Below are 17582 nucleotides of genomic sequence, written 5' to 3'. Positions count from 1 at the left end.
ATGATCCAATTGCACTATGAACCGTGTCCAAAACACATTTCCATTAATTGTTCAGTAAATGAATGATTTGGTTATGTTTAAGTTGTGGATGGGTGAGTTGATAGTAATGGTAGTGAAGGGGTGTATAGGGCAGATAATTCCTAGCTACAAACCTGCACCGTAACACACAAAATGTGTCTTCTCCTATTGCACATGTAGTGTACACACACAAACAAACGAGTAAACAAGGAAGATACAGTACCAGGTAATTGCAGCGTCATTTACACATTAAGATATGAAGGAAGACGTCAAGGATGTTCCAGAAGACAAAGCAATGCAGTCATGCGGTCTTGAGCAGTTTTCATTTTAGTTTGGGTCAAGGAAAGATGCACCTGGTTGGAGGGAATATATTTGTAGCTGCAGGATAGAAAAGTCTTAAGTTTGATCAGTGACACCCATTGCTTTTGTCACTCAAATGTAAGCATGAAAAAACAATAGGATTATATGAGATGCACAAATTTCTACAGATAGATTGGTGCTGAAGCGACCTCAGGTGGAGGTGATACAGCACATTCAACGACACACCAATAAACGGAAGTCACCCCTGGGTTCTTTCCCTTAACGCCATCCGTGGGGGCCGTGAGGGCTTTGAACAGCTGTCTTGTCAAAAGCAAACAGTGGCCGTGCTGTGACAAAGGCCGCCGGTGCTGGAATGCCCCCCTTTTCAGCGGGCGTAATCCCAGAACACACTGCTGTCGGAGCCCATCAGGCACTGGGCCAGAGATGGGCCTTCCTGCCCTTTGGAAAGCGGGTTAGCAGCAGAGACAGGGCAGCCAGGGGGGTAAAGCCTGCTTCAGAGGGGATGGACTGTCAGGCTGACAGCACTCTATTGCCACTGTTGTAGTAAGAGAAAATAAAGAGTTGTGCTGACGGAGGGGAGTTTGGTAGGGATCTGGGGAGAGGGAGGAGGGAGGAGTGCAGAGAAAGCGGGGAGTGTGGCTGGAGAGATTAATGGAGGAGGTAATGTTCAAGTGTCCCTGAGATGGAAGACATGAAAATAACCAGGAGTATGAATCTAAAGGACTAATGTGGGAAGTGTTGATTTGTTAGATCTTGGGTTGTCTCGTTTTCCACAAAGGTCAAGTCTTTCTATACTCATTTTCCAGACAAAAATGATCTTTATCCATAAAGAGAATGAGCCTTTAAAATGATTCAACTTAAAGTCTAAATACGTGGCATATGTAATGTTTACATCCTCAAATCCATATATTGTGCTTTACCTCACATTTACTCTAAGTCTCATTGCCTTCTTGCTTTACATACCTGCTTATGATGAGGGGCTGTATTATACAGCAAATAACCTGACTAATAAGCAATAAAATTTATGTTGATGATATTGTGGTTTAATTTAGTTTTTGCGTTACATGTGTTTGGCAAATGTTTAAACTGTCAGCAAGGACAAGAAGCAATGGCTTTATCAGCAATTTCCATGGTCATAGTCAGGTTTAGACTTCCCCTCCATGTTCAGTTTACTAGTCCGTATATCACATGAAGGAGGAGGCAAACTGGCTTTCAAATTGGGCACCTTGGTATTTTCTGCTGTGAAAACATGAAAACAAATGCGAATAACAGATGTATTTCCAGATGATGTTGTCCAGTGACTAAGGCCTTGTGTGTAGCCTCCCATCACATGTCCGCACATCATCTCTGCCAGTTACAATACATAAACAAACCCCAAATTGGGGGAGTATGTGGAGCAAAAACATGATTATACACATTAGCTTTCATCTTGCTTGTCGTCATCCCGTTTACACCACAGTAAAAAAAAAAAAAATGCCAAGAATGCAACAAAAATATGTTGATGGGTACATGTTAAGTTACACATGTTCAACTGCAGTCTTCTTTTAACTGCGAAGTGCTGCATGTAAACACTGGTCAGACTGAGGGAGATACTTAGCATTGCTGGGTTCATAGTAGTAATTGCAGAGAAGAGAGGAAAGAAATGCTAATGGTGGTCTGTAACATCTGAATGCAATATATAGATATATGACAAGAAGGGGAGAAATGTCAGTATAGTCGTTTATTTTCACTAATGGACAGTGTACAGAGTATGCTGTGCTGCACTAATAACATCATCATTTGTTTTATAATAAATAAACACACAGACACAGACATGGGAGAGAGAAAGTCACAGCTTTCCAGAGAGAAAAGCCCTTTACTGGGAGTACACTTGTCTTTTTAAAGCAGAAGTACAAGAGATGCGGGAAGGCGTACTGAGCCAGTTAACTGACTCCTGGTTTTTAAGAATACACCATGTCAGTAGAGGGCAGAGAAAAAAAGAAGTGCAGATCAAGGATATGTGGGGAGTGCTGGGAGGAGATTCTGTTAATGAATAAAATGGGAGTAACATGGCTGTATGCGATAGATATATTAGATGACACTTTGTTAATAAAAACTCCCTTGTGACGGTAATAGGATTTCTGAGCAGGGCAGGGAGTAAGAGAAAACATTGTTATTAAGCAATTGTTTTCAGTCTTGGACACAGAGGACAGAGAGAACCACAGTACAATACTTTTTAATGGCTCTTTTTCCTCTCCAACAATATTAGGTCTAAACAGATGGGACTGATTTAATCTATGAGTCACTCTAAACTCCTAAAAACATCAGTCACTGACCATCAGAGGTGGTAGACATGAAAGAGGAAGCTTGATGGGAGACAAAGACGCAAATCTCAGCACCTGAGAATCAATACCTGATATTCAACTTGACTTGCTGGTATAAATGTTTTTGTTGAAAAGAAATAATAGCAGGGACAAAACTGTAAAACACAGATATATTGACTCAAGGATTCTAGCAATGAATACAATTTGGATGAACCAGTTTTCAGCTTCTCCAACCTGCAGGTGATTTAGGGACCCTGGCTAGGGCTTACACTGGGTGCAGCAACTGCTGTTTGGCATTTGTTGAATACACATAAGTGTAGCTATATAGACACATATACATAACATATAAACAATCAAAAGTAGAAAATGTATAAAGCAAAATAATATATTTATATATTTATACATTATGCATTAACAAATGCACTTGCATTGATGGAGGTAGATAGCAAAGATTCGGAGGTAAAAAGGCATATAGATGTTGCTGTGCTTTGGGGGAGAATAAGTACATAACGTGGCTGTAAGATTTGAAGTTAAATGCGAGAATTTCTGTGTGCTTATTAATAGCGTATACAGTACAGAGTATGAGGTGATAGGAAAAAGTGGCAGGATGCTGCTGATCTCCTTGAGTTACCCATCCAGTAGTCTGGATCAGAGGGTCTGGCTTGGCTGGCAGGGCTCTCCACAGTTAGCAGGAGGTGCTGAGGGAAATCTTGTCCCTGCATACAGATGTCTTGGGTTTGCGTGTCAGCTCACACGAAGAGCACAGAGTAGGCAGGACAGCGGCAGCCCACGGAGGACGACTCTTTCACCCAGGAACCATGACAGCCCGGGACTGAAGCTGCTGCCCAGAATGTTCTAGGAAGAAAAATATTGTATTCCGCATGAAACAGTTGGTTACAATATAAGGAAAGTATTAAGAGATTATGAGTATTAACATTTTCATATTTCATTTTTCATTCTACAGTCTAGGTGAAATTGGATGCGAAAGTTTCTTTCAGGCCAAAATTCGACACATAATGAATTTAACGTTGTCAAAAGTATTTTTATATTAATACCCAGAAAGATGTGGTTAGGTTAAAATGCCAATTCAATTTTGGGGGAGAAATATTTTTTTCAAATGATCCAATGTTAGACAAACTAATAGATGTTTTAACACTCACAGATTGACACCCTGTCAAAATAATACTCGCTGTAATTTGTTGTTAATTTCACAACTAACGAAGAAAAAATAGATTCCACTTGCTTTTTACACAGCAAATGAATATGCATATGCTTGGCTAACAAGTACAAAGAATTACACCATCTGTGTTGGGGAAAGTGTTTGCCTTCTTTCAGAAGCAGCTGCTAATTGATCCCATAGACCATCCAAATCCATTAATTGAGCTAAACTAAGCTCATCATTCAACATACTGTATATTTAATTGCATACAAAGACATAAAACACTGTTTGCTCCTGGGCTTTTCACCTAGTAGTTGCAGAAGAGGAAAATAAATTGTTCCCTTTCTAGTTTTCTTCAGACAGTCTGAAGATGGCTAAGCCAGTGGTTTTCAAAGTGGGGTACAAGGACCCCCAAGGGTCCTTGAGGGGGGTTCCAAGGGATCCCCAACAAAAAGCGGAATCATTTATTTTCACTATTATTCCATCCATAAGTAGCACAGTAACAGAATGTATGACTATTTTGGTCATGGGTTTCATACACTTTCTTTAATAAAACATCTAACAGCAAAAGATCCTATCAGAAGGGGGACCCTGGGATAAAATCTTATCAAATGGGGGTCCGTGGTCTGATTTGTGTCAGTTTAGGGGTTCTTGATGTGAAAATGTTTGGGAACCACTGGGCTAAGCTACTTTAAAAGCTACACAGGCCCTAAGCTGTGAGCAGTGATTGATTGATTGATTGATTGATTGATTGATTGATTGATTGATTGATTGATTGATTTTATTTGACCCATTCATTATAAGATATGATACAGCTTTGCACCATACATAAAAAAAAAAATTTAAAATAGTCAGGATAACACAATAAAGCCCTGGGGCTTATTTCCATTGTGTTCCCTTGTAATGGATGAACATGTCTTTAGTTTACTTTTGGTTGTTTGGTTTACCTGATGCTTTCTAGGCCATCTCCTCCACAGCGGTCTGACTTTGACATGGCATCACTCTGACACTCTGCACAGACCAGCCTCTCTTTCACCAACTGAGCACTCCACACTTTAAGTTTACATGCTGCACTGGCCTGTTTCACCCGCAAATAGACACAGTAACTGCAAGCACAGAGTAGAGAGGGAGAGAAAGGAAAAGTGACAAACATAATTGACCCAATTTTATTTATATTTGATTCTTATATCTGGCAAAAACACTGGGGTCAAAAGGTGAAATCACACATTTCTGGGCTGAGAAACACATAACCCTGTGAGAACTAAGCAGGGTGCTGCTCACACAGCTCTGCAGCCAAGAGCGCAACATCTAATATTTTGTTCTTTGGACTGAACATTGAACTGTTATCATTCACTCCAATGCCAATTGCAAATTCAACATGAATAACAAAACATGAAAACGTTCAGATGAAGACACAGAGACACAAGCTAGGTTTAAACACTTTTAAAAAAACAGAATCTCTCCTCTTTCCGATCCTTCACGTAGTTCAAAATGAAAAATCAATCTAACATGGCTTGATTGCTGGAAGCCAGGTGGTGATCCAACCCAGCAAGCGGAGCTTGATCACAGCCATAGCCAGACAAAAGACAAATCCAACTTCCCGATAAGAGATTTGTTTCATTTGAAGGTGATCCAGCAGTGCCACGGTCACCTGCAGTATCTTAATATCAATACAGCTCAGTCTGTGCACTGAAAAAAAGAATACAGTCTTGTTTTTCTGCACACTGTGTTCTCTGGCAGGCACGTTTAAACGTCTGCACTATTTGTTTTGTCTCTGATTTAGTCAGCTGCGACAAAACATCATCCCCAGTGGGGTGGTTTATCAAAGAAAACATGAAGCTGCAGCTTTTTCCTCAGTGTGAAGACTTCGTCCAACATTAACATTAGAAAATATCTTCTTCTTTTTTAAGCTCATGCAATATTATTATTCAGCTCTGATTTGTAGTGTTCATGCTTGCATTTTGAGGAATATTTGCAAGTTAAACAAGCAAATGTAAATAAAAAGGAGCGAATAAGTAAGGTAGTGAGAGAAAAATGAAAATAATCACTTATGCTTGATGGATTCCATCAGCAATTTTCATTAGCATGTACCTTTGGGATAATTAAAAAAACTGCTGAAATAACAAGTGGAATGACATTCTTTTTCCTCCCCTAATTAGGCTTGAACTTTTTCATACTGCAGAATAACTTCAAATAATGCAAATGCCTCATACCACTACAAATGCTGTCCTTAAAAACACACACACTACCTTTATGTCTTTATTCAGGAAATATATTACCACACGTCTGTGTTAACCCCCCACAAGTAAAGTTAGAACTACCTAACCGCCTTCTGGCAATTCTTAACCTCAACATCATGAAATATTACTCATTCAGCAAATTTTACAGCTATAACTACAGATCCAAAGACATCTACAGATCATCATTTCATGTTGTTTTATCCCATGTTTCCTAGGTCAATTACCATTACAACAGGGACGTTTTAGGGCACCAGATGTCTGTGTGAAATCACCCTGGCTCACATTTATATGTAATGTGCTTTCAATCCCCTGATGCTTTGTCAAAACAAAGGTATCCAATGTCCATTTTAATCAGCGTGAAAAGCTGTGGGCTGTCTTTCAACAAATTAGCAGTGATTGTATTCCCTAGTTTCTGATTTTCCAGCTCTGAGAACAACTGCAATCAGCTCAGATCAAGGATGACAACTATGCAGAGAGGGTTTGCCTATTACATGGATTACGGTTGCCTTATCAGTAAAGGTCATCTCATGATGCAAATATTCAATAACAGCATTCATGTTACACAGTCAAAGCAATTTCAAGGCTCTGCATGCAATAGCAACCTTGGACTTGGTCTGTATTCTCTAATCTTAAAGTGACCTTTGAAACTAAGTCAAAACTAAGGAAAAACTGATATGAACCTGAAGTAAAACTCCAGCTGTATCAGAGAAGTTGAAAAGGCAGCCTTGAAGCTTGGAGCTGGAACAAAAGTGGTTTATGCCAAAAAGAAATTGTCTAATATAAAATGATTGCCGGCACAAAAGCAAAGCATATTGTTGGTTATAATTATAGTCACGAGTAAGAGTTGTGCTTTTAAAGATGCTTTTGAAATATTAAGCTGGTAAATGTCATGCAAAATGCATCAATAGCATTTTTGAAATGGATTTCTTCAGTTGCTAAATCTCAATCTCTGTGCGGGATGTATGAACGCTCCACACATTTCAGCTACAGTATAATTAACCCCTCTCTGCATCAATTGCACATGAAAGCCAGTACTGGTAAACAAAGTGGGCTGGCTATGTCAGTAGGGAGCAGTCTCTGTGTTTGTTTGCAGTCTGATAATGGAGGCCTTACCTGGCCTTCTCCTCCTTCATCAGCATGTGTGGTCGCCTCCAAGGGTCCTTGAAGTTCCTCTTGAAAGAATCAGGCAGGATCTTTGCCACCTCTGCAGGTCAGGTGGAGATGAAAAGGTGAAAATGAAAAAGGCAACACTCACGTCAGACAAGCTCTTGTTTCCACTGAGGAGCATCTTTTTTTAAAATTATAATTATTATAGAAAAGTCAAAGGATAAACACATCCCACATTTCATCTGTAGCATCTCATCCCATGACTCAAAATGACTCAATGTATCAAATGACTCAAAGTGGTGTTCTGTGTTCCATGTTTTATTACTGGGAAAGTGATTCAACAGTGAAGAGCATAACTGAGGCGTTTGAAATAGTGCAGCTGGAGAAAAGGCCTGCTACTTACAGTAAAAGTGATAACAAGTGGTACCCCAGAGAATACTAAAACAATAATAGGCTAATAGAGTTCAGAGCAGTGCATAAACACATCTGTGGGGGCGTGTAGAAAAGGTCACGTTCTCACCTTTCGCAGTGCTGCATATGGCGTTGTTTCCAAAGCATCCCCGGCGCTGTTTGAGGTCAGGACAGGGCGTGCCACCATTTCTAGGGGGAATAGACACTTGGCGACTCCTCTCTGTGCTGCCAACTCCACATGGAGATGTGCACGATGACCAGGGACCCCATGATCCCACCACACAGTCAATGGCTGCTAGGGAAGCAGACAGAGAGAGATCAGCTGAGGGTTTTGAATAAAGGTGTTTTTTTTGTTGCTTTGGGTTTTCTCAGAGTAAGATTTAAAGGCATGCAGGGCATAAGAGAAAAAAATATATATTTTTGAAAGACTCAGACTAGCTTTCTTCAGCTGTCAACAAATGTTATAATTAAAAAAAAAAGAAAATTGATCTTGTAAACTTTCCCCTAATCTTTGCTGTCATGCCTCACTGCATGGCTAAAAGTGTGAGCTGCAGCACACACCTAGATACAGGGTTGCATAATATTGCACTGGGCATTTACTCAGGTAGGTGGGCGGGAAACGAGTGACTGGGTCATTACCATCTACTAATGTCAGATCAGCCAAACCCCAGACTCAGGAAGTCTGGGACCCTGGTCATATGTGTGGGACCATTTAAATAAGGGGCTAATTTTGCATCCTGTTCTCTATGGTTTCCCTCTAGCACACACTTAAACAAACACAAATACACCACACCACATAAACACAGCAGCAGCAGCAGCAGCAATCAGGCTTCCCGTTCGGTAGGCTGATTTAGCCAATTACATCAGGCTAAGAGGAAGCTGTATTAGTTAGATGGCTGCTCTGATCAAAGCCAAGAGTCTCCAGCCGTAATCAAGCTTTGTCCAACACAGAGATTTAATAGCAGCAGACATTTAACAGCCTTGTTTTAAGGGAGGAAGTGCCCACTCCATAAACCCATAGACAAATAAGTAGAGAGGCACACAAACAAACACAACAAATAATAAATGCAAACATACACCAAAACACTTTATTCAAAAAGACAGATGCAGGTGTGTGTTTCTTTTTAAATTGAAGATACTAAAAGTTGAATACAATGAGAGCAGGTGCACACAGCTTGAAGCTGTTAGATGTTATTGGGGAAATTATAGGGAGGGAGAGGATAAATATACCATAACTGAATCTAATCCTCTCTCGCCATCTAATCTAACTCACCCTGTCTTTATAATACACACTCACCCAACAGTACAATGCTGAAGTGAATAAGTGTGTGTGTGTGTGTGTGTGTGTGTGTGTGTGTGTGTGTGTGTGTGTGTGTGTGTGTGTGTGTGTGTGTGTGTGTGTGTGAACAGGAGAAAGAGAGAGAGAGAGAGAGCTTTCAAGGTGCCGCCTGTTCGGTTTATTCCCATGGTCCTGTTGGGGTTTTGGAGGGGGGGGTGCGGCTGTCTCAGTGTCACAGCCGATCCACAAAGCCACTGTGGAATCTCTGCATTCCTCTGCACATTAGTGCTGCCCACCTGACACTCGCCTTTCCCAGATCATCACACACACATACATCGCAAACAATTTCTGTCAGATAAACCCACCCACTTGGGCTTGTTCCACCCTCAGTCATCACCCTAAAACACACAGACATACACATTACACTGTGTAGACTTGTAAAGTGACATGGACTTGAAAGAATACTGAGGGGCGTGATTGAATCAGACACCACAACCATATCAACTTCCTACTCTTGCCTCCTCCACCTCTTCTTATCCTTACTCCTTGCCTTTCCTTCCCTCTTCTACATCCTCTGACGCTCACAGGGGCAGTTCTGATGTTGCTGTTGTTCTTTCTCATAGTGGGAAAAATACGAGCAAACAGGGCAGTTAAGGTCTTTACTGCAGAGGGTGTGCAGTGAAACCTATAGGGTCAGCGAGTTCCCGCACCCGAGGGGAAACAGGGCTATTACCCTTGTGATGATCGACACCCACACACACACTGACACGACTAAGGCCCTGTCTGAAAGTCTCAGCCTGTTGGCCCCAAGCCACCAGAGGTCAGAAGGCAATTACCAAACTGTGGTGGTCTCCTGCTCTGTTTCTGGTACCACCAGTGCGACAGTCCCACCACCCACATGATAAACCTGCTTACCCACAAAGCTTACAGCCACTGTTGTCTCCTGTCCCCATTGTTGACGAGAAAGTCCCCAGTTGGAAAGCACACCACCACCTCTGACCTCTGACCCCAATACAGGAAACAAATGGTACTCGTTGTCAGCATGTTCAGCTTTTGTCTTTTCGATCAGCTGTTTTCAAGTACTCTAAAGCTTAAGTTTATCTCAAAGAATATTTCTGTAATTAATCAAAGACAGTGACACTGACTTTATACTCTAATATTTTGGAGCACAAGGTCAATTTTATAGTGACCTTTGAAACACTAAAAAACTCATATTAGCTACAGAATCCTAAAGTTAACGGCCAAAATTTTTATATTTTTATAGGAGATTCTTAGCGCTGTTTTCACTGCTTGGGCTCAGTTTGAATAGGGCATTGTTGAATACTGTACACTAATCAGGATTTAGCAACATTTGATTTAGATCACTGTCAATTAAATCTGATTGTTTATAGCATATAGTAATTTTACTGGCAGTTGGCAGAAGTTCAGATAAATGACTTTAAATGACTCAAACCACTGAATGTGTATCCAACATCAGCACTTTTATCTCCTCACTTGTCAGCCAATCTCCAGTCACACTTGTTACAGTGAGATAATGGCGTATTGGCATTCCTTTGCTTTCTCTTTCTCTTTCCCTATGCCTGAATTCTGCTTCCATTTTAGTGGTTCATAACAAAAGACTTATCAGACCTGCCCGCCCAATTTGCTTTATCTTCTTCTCCCTTTATCACACTCTCCCTTGTTCTTTCTCCCCATCTGTCTCCTTGCTTTTGGTCCTCTTTTTCCTTCCCACCCCCTCTCTTTTCCCTCCATCTCCTCTCTGATGGGACCCAGATGTCCAGCTCCTCTAAAGGACAACTGAACCTCAAAACCTCCACAGCTAACCTTCCTCTCATGTAGAGAGCTGGGCCTTGGTCCCATCAGACAAGCCTTATAATGTTTGGCAACACAAGAAAGAAGCCTGTTAAAAGGGGTGAAGGACACGGGACTGAGCCCTAATAACATGTTAGCACATAAATGTTTCCTGTAGACACCTTAAAAAGTGGAGCCAAGCAAACCAACTAATTAAAAGGATTCATTACAAACACAGCTGACACAGATTTCTGTTATAATTTCACAACCTGAAAAGTATATTATTGCATGGCCTCCCAACACTTTATTATAGCATAATGATAATAATTAAAGTCATGATACACAAACACATAAGAAAAAGCAATTCTGAATACTGACTCCTAACAACAATAAAACAACAAAAAGAAGGAAGGTCTTGTCGGTGGAAGGTTCCTCTGCTTTTCTTCAAAAACATTATTTAAAGACAAAGCGAACTTTACTTCGGAGTAATACACAGAGCTGTTGAAAGCAACAACAAATGTGGGTACTCAACAGTGGAAGCTTGCACTTCTATACTGTCTCCGTTTCCAGATAATAACAACTTGATTTATTTTTAATATACAACCATTCTGGGTTTAAATTGTATCCAATCAAGTTGTTGTAAAAATGTATTTGAAAATTGTGGACAGATATAATTTGTCCAGGTTTTGAGATATCCATCTCTGATGTTTCTGTCACAGCATGAAGACATTGAAAAAACACATTTAAATGTCCCTGTACTATGGAATACAACATTTGAGTTTTTTGGTCATGAAGAGACCAAATGAAGGGCATCAAATTAGCAACCGGGAGCATCTATGGCAGTGCGTGCAGTATGTGAGTACCAGGAGAAACTGGGCGGCACACTGTTGGTCCCAACAACTACAACAGCTGGCCCGTTTCAGCCAAGATGAGGAAAAACATTTACTACTCACAGAGGTTAAAGAAAGAACGTAGGGGAAGTCAGGAAGAAAAGAAGGGAGTGAACGTACAGTAGGTGGAAAGAAGCAAACATCATGGCATGACGGAATACTGTTCCCTAAAGGAAAGGAAGAGAAGCAGATGTGCCTGCAGGAGAGACAGATGATGGATGAGCAAACCTCTGGTGTATCTGAGGTAGGGCAACAATAAGTCTTCCTGCTGAAGTGAGAACTACCAGACGCCACAGTAGGAGAGGAGAGGAGAGGAGAGAAGAGGAGAGGAGAGGAGCTGCCTCTTCCATCCTCCTGTGGGCCAGTGTCATCTGTCTATGAAGAGGAATGAGCAATTACTGTAGGGCTGACATACAACTGAAATAACCAAAAGATACTCCTGCAACAGGAGACACCTCCCCCCTATGGATTTCCAATCCGATTTTATCCAATTCAATTTAAGTTGCCTCCTCCTCTTGTGCTATATACAGTAATATCCTATATTTCTGTTAACAACCCTTTGTACCCTGTAGTAATCACATAGCAAGGTGAAGAAAGCTAAAGCATATCACACAAAAAAGATCTCATATGCCTTACTGAAGAGGCAAGGATTGGGGCTGTGTTGCACTATGACGTATTGAATCCTCCGTCAGTGCAGAAATACGCATCTTCTCTGCCCCTTTCATGATGCATTTCTCTCTCTATGTTTTCAAATAACACTGATGGATGCTAATTATTGCTTATGTGAAGTTTCAATTTCCACGTTTGTCAATTTATTTGCAAAAAGAGAGAAAAGTTCACAAACAGCTAGCATTGCCAAGTCAGCCAAAAATACTTGTAAGCTTAGTGCTGAAACGACCTGCAGCTAGAAGCCTAACTAATAACTAAATGATGCTGAGTGGTTTAGATGACAATCTGTGTCAACTTGCTGTGTATCAACTCCCCAACCTCAAGAACTTCTTAAACTAACTTGTGGATCTAAAACTAAGCATGACTCTGTAACTTCACATCCAAGTAATTGCTCCTTCTGCCAGTCTGGTGCAGAAAGACTTTAAACTTGCCAGACATAAGTGAATCAAAATGGGCCCAGAAATTCATTGCACATCACTCTGAGTTGTTTTACTGTATGTGTTGTGGGGAGGATTTTTTTTTTCCTTAAAACATTCCACCACTGACTTGTTTTAAAATAATACCTTACAGCGCCTAAGTTCACAGCAACATTCTCCACAAATTCCTGCCAAATACTTCATTTGAACGACATCTCTGGAGAGAACCAACTCGAAAGAGCTCTAAGTGTTTGTGTCCAAGTGGTGCAGACCATCTGCCAGTTTTTTTCTGTCTCCCCTCAGATGTCACCCACTCCGAGCTCTTTGCTCGTCACAGCTGACACGACTAAATTACAGACTGTGACAGATAGTACACAGACAGACTCTGTGATGCGTTGCAGAGCTGCAGGATCAGATAAAGTCTGAGTGTATTGTGGGTGAGCGCGCTTTGATGGAACTGAGCCAAGCCACATGATGCATGTTGTGTTTATATGGGTAAGATGCTCAGGTTGCAGAGAGAGGGCGTCAAGGTGCTTTTCACACCATCACTCAGTGCTCACTGATCCATACAGCATTTACAGGCCATGGCCAAGTTGACGTCATTTTCATATTCAGATTCAAACAAATCAAAGACTGTAAAACCATTAACAACACAATCCCAAGTTTTTTTTATTTACAGAATGAATCTTTCCAGTTTGTAGATGATTGTTTGGCTTGTCACATGTCTTGATTTACAGATACACTGTTCAGTGACTACATTATTTTGGGAAATGTCCTCCAACTTGTAACACCTGCATCACATCACTGTGTGATTTTTTTTTCTGTACAGCGTCACATCTGGATTGACCTGTCTGAGCCACAGACAAGTTCCACAGTGATAACAAAAATCCTGGTCTGACACGTGAGTGAACTGATGCACATGGCAGCTGTTAGCTGACCTGTGAGGGACCAGCTGCTGTTACACAGTACAGTGATGACTCAACACTGACCTGAGGTGCTTTCCTCTGCTTATTCTGTTAAGTTTCAGCTTGGCAGACACATGGGATGGATCAAGTTATGCCTGGACTCCACTCAGCTGGCTGCTGGATGATAATGGTTGTTTTTACATGCCTTTGACTAATTGGTGGATCAAAAGCACAAACTGAGATTGGAGTCTGCAATATTTCCTCCTATGTGTAGTCATTTGTAGTTGCTAGTAACTACGCCTCTGCTGTTAGCAACAATGAAGAGTGTTATCATGCATTCATGCTGTACTGGTGTTTTTGAATGTTTTACATTACAGCCAAACATGTCCACCATTTAATATAATTCATTTGAAATTATAGATTGATTATATTTAAGTTTTGAAGTAAAACTTGAAAAAAGTTGTTGTTGTCTAAACAGAACACTAAACATGTTTATAAAAACATACACTATTTGGTTTAATTGATGACCAAACAGAAATATAAATATGACTGGGTCAAAATAACCACATATTGGTGTGGCTGAATAACAAAAATAATATAAATAAGTAAAAGTGGATCAAAATAACATTTGTCATTGGTGACTCAGTGGTTTTTATGCTCATGGGTACTGGGTCGGTGCAAGATTGACCTAAAATTATAATAAACAGATTCCTTCACTGTACTGTTGTACACACTTTTAAGTAACTGACCCAAGTCTGGACAAGACAGCTTGTTTACATCACAACACTCAAAGGTTCACTATGTATGTTGCTAAATAAAGGGATTCCTGCAGCATTATAAGTGCTCTTTGACTTGTAGGCCTGACCCTGTAGGTGCTTGTTAGTGTACACATAAGATGAGGGTCACACTCTGAGTGTATCTATACACAGACACTCCTCGTAATACACTCCGCGTAAACTTGAGCTGTTTCAACATAGAGGTAGGTGTAACTAAGAGCCTCAGTTACAGGTTGGAGTGTATCCTCTCTGTCATATCTCAGACGCAACTCTACTGTAATCCTGGCCATCTTTGGCAGTCTGTTCCCATGGTGTCCATTCCCTCATTTGTCCATATATAGCAGCAGCAGCAGCCAGGATGATGAGGGAAACGTTAACACACTCACATTTTACGGGTTCTGTGAACAATTAACCTTGTACTCGTGATTGAAAGTGCAGTTTTTTCTCTTTGTTGAAGATTTGTGACTTTGTTATGATCACTCGCTCCAGTTTCCAACCACTTCATGGTCAGGCTATAGGGTCAAGGGTCAACCCTACAAACTTAAAAACACATACTCACAACCTGCTGTTGGAATATACACCATGGAGACAGGAGATACCCCCCTACAATACACCTCTGGCTGGTCACTTAAAACAAACAGCCATAATGGGCGTACTACAGACAGCTATGTGTAGTATCTCTCACTGTCTCCATGTCACCTCAATGCCAGTCATCTCTGGCTCAAACTGGACAACAATAAACAACAGGCTTACTAGACAGGACGTTTGAATCCACACACAATCTGTGCAGTGCAGGTGTTAACATTAAGCTTTCAAACCTTAAAGGCTTCAAGAGTTTTTAAAGTTATTTGTTATTAAATGTCAGTGAGCAGGATAGAGTGAGCAACTCACCAGATATTTGACACACACGCTGGTAGTCCTCGCAGCAGTCTCCGGTTTTCTGACAGTAGGTGTCACAGTAGCACACTGTTTTTCTCTTGCTGTACTCAAAACATTCGTTGTTCCGGCCGGTGCAGCAGTTTGGGTTCTCTCTCTCCCTGCAGCCCGCTTCAGCCCGTGAAATAATTTCCCCGCAGAAAAACGCGAAATATCCACAAACGACAAACCCAAGACGCGCTGAGCTCCATCTATGCGCTCCCATGACGGAGACTTTTCTGGGTCCACACTTACACACACACTGCGCTGGTGTATGCTTCTTCACTCTAGATGATGCCTAAAACTGAGTTTTGTTATAAAGACAATGGTGGTGTTTTTTCATATAAAATGCAAATCCAAGGTAAGTTCGGCATTGACACCTTAACACGAACAACTGATGCATAAAAGTGGAGCCTGTGTGCACAGCAGCTCTCCTCTATTCGTGTGTTGGACACCGCCCCTTACAGCTACCGTTGGTTATTAGGAAGGCGTACAGTACCAGCCTCTCTCTCTCTCTCTCTCTCTCTCTCTCTCTCTCTCTCTCTCTCTCTCTCTCTTTTTGATTGCGCAATGTGTTAGGCTTACTCAACAAACGAGTGGTATTACAAAATGTCTTATTATTTTCACAAAGTGTGTTGGACCACCTACCACAAGTGAGATGCAAATCAAGAAGACGTTCATTTTGGAGAAAAACACTCAAATTAAGCCTCAATGGAGGCATTTATGGTGACTTGCACCGTTGCACCAAAATTGGAACCAAAAACATTTCAAGGAATAAAAAACATTAGCTTCACGCAAATGAAAAGATAACTGTGAAAAGTGCCTAAATCCGTCGAAATCAGCTAAACTTCCAATCAGAAAATCGCATTCAGCACCACGGACAGCGGTGAAGCCACTTTATATCATATTCATACCATTTATAATTGAAATCAGTAAATACAAATTAAGTTTACATTAAAATAAGATTCAGTCAACTGCTGCGGAAAGTGACGAGGTCCTTTTTGAGCTGCAGCAACACAATGAGCCTCCACTCATCCTGTAGAACTAAGAGCATCCACCCTTTGGAGAGAAAGACTGGAGAACAATAACATTACTTATCCTTCACTGGTTTTGAGTGAATGGAGGCTCTCGGGCAGAAACTGAGCGATGGGAGAAACTGTAAAAGCGCATCAGAACGAGGAAGACACAAGACATTCGTCATTATTGTCAGAGTTAGGGAAATTATGCAAATCCCCTACTTTAGTTTAAGAAGCAATACCACATGTCAGTGGGAAATAGAATACAAGTTCTGTAAATGTTCTGATTCACATTGTATTGAATAAGCAATTATTATTATAAAACTTCCATGTTGTGTTTGATGTATTCAATTTTATCCTTATTGCTGTTCTGAGGCTTGTATGTTATTTAAAGTTTAACATATGAGCCACGAGATAATGGGATAAAATATAAAGCTGTGGTTCCCAAAGTGGGGGTCCAGACCTAAATCTAAGGGGTCATAAAAAACAGGTATGAAAAATGAAAAACAATATTGTGTTTTTTTACGACTTTTCTCTACTTTTTTACTTTTTACTTAACTTCTTTTAACTCATGTCCTCATTGAGGCCATGTAAGGTCACAAGTGGACACACTGCTGTGAACCACTGATATAGATTTGTGTTAATTAAGTGTTTTCATCTATGAAATGCAATGGAAAAAAGTATGAACTGTTTTTTTTCCCTTAAATGTACCTTGTTAATTTCAACCTCTGAGTATTTGTAGTGTTGGGCAAAATAAAGAAGTGGAGCTATAAAGCCACTTCTCTCAGAAAAGGAGGGAAACTTAACTTTTCATCTCTGGAGTTCAAAGATGATCTCAAGGCCTGATCTGTGATCTACTAATGTCTGGGAAGATGATGAGAGATGTTTAGGCAATTTTGGCCCAATCCTCTCTCCAGCAGCAGAGAGGAGAAGGAACAGGAGAAGGAGGAGGGAGTGAAGATGTTAGGATGAAGGGAGGATGGTAGATTCTTTGACTCTTCTCATAAAGCCCTATTGTATAGATATGACAAGAGAGCAGGCCTCTCTCATCACAGGTGTGTGTGTGTGTGTGTGTGTGTGTGTGTGTGTGTCAGAGCATTATAGGGAGGGAGAGCTTTACAGATGGGTTTGAGGCCCTGGCAACAGCTCCATCTACTGTTTAAGAAGAACCTTTTGACATGTACTTTGTTCTTGCCTCAATATTGTCACTGTGTTCACGCTTCATGCTGCTGTCCCAGGTCCTCTCCTGTTTAACGGATACGTATTAACTTGTTACAGACCCCTGTATTCTGTGCTGCATGGTACACTACAACTGACTGTCCACTGTCCTAAACCTTCACACACACCAGTGGTGGAAAGTAACTCA

The 17582-nt window shown here is 40.8% G+C and overlaps 1 protein-coding gene across 2 annotated transcripts; it reads right to left on the bottom strand.

The window, feature by feature from the left end:
* Positions 1-2044: 2044 nt before the first annotated feature.
* Positions 2045-15637, bottom strand: si:dkey-178e17.3 (somatomedin-B and thrombospondin type-1 domain-containing protein). 2 transcript variants are annotated; one of them, XM_028578566.1, is made up of 5 exons: positions 15177-15637; positions 7669-7854; positions 7155-7245; positions 4749-4907; positions 2045-3497 (listed from the first exon to the last, which is right to left on the bottom strand). In XM_028578566.1, the coding sequence occupies exons 1-5, from the start codon at positions 15424-15426 to the stop codon at positions 3392-3394; spliced, it is 792 nt and encodes a 263-aa protein (XP_028434367.1). In that variant the 5' UTR covers positions 15427-15637; the 3' UTR covers positions 2045-3391. The 2 variants fall into 2 exon arrangements, with proteins under 2 accessions (XP_028434367.1, XP_028434368.1); XM_028578567.1 differs by having other exon boundaries at positions 7669-7851.
* Positions 15638-17582: the final 1945 nt, after the last annotated feature.

This window comes from Perca flavescens, chromosome 5 (assembly GCF_004354835.1).
Source record: "Perca flavescens isolate YP-PL-M2 chromosome 5, PFLA_1.0, whole genome shotgun sequence".
NCBI classification, from domain to species: Eukaryota; Metazoa; Chordata; class Actinopteri; order Perciformes; family Percidae; genus Perca; species Perca flavescens.
The sequence above is the reverse complement of the archived record's forward strand: the minus strand, read 5'-3'. Positions and strand labels throughout refer to the sequence as shown.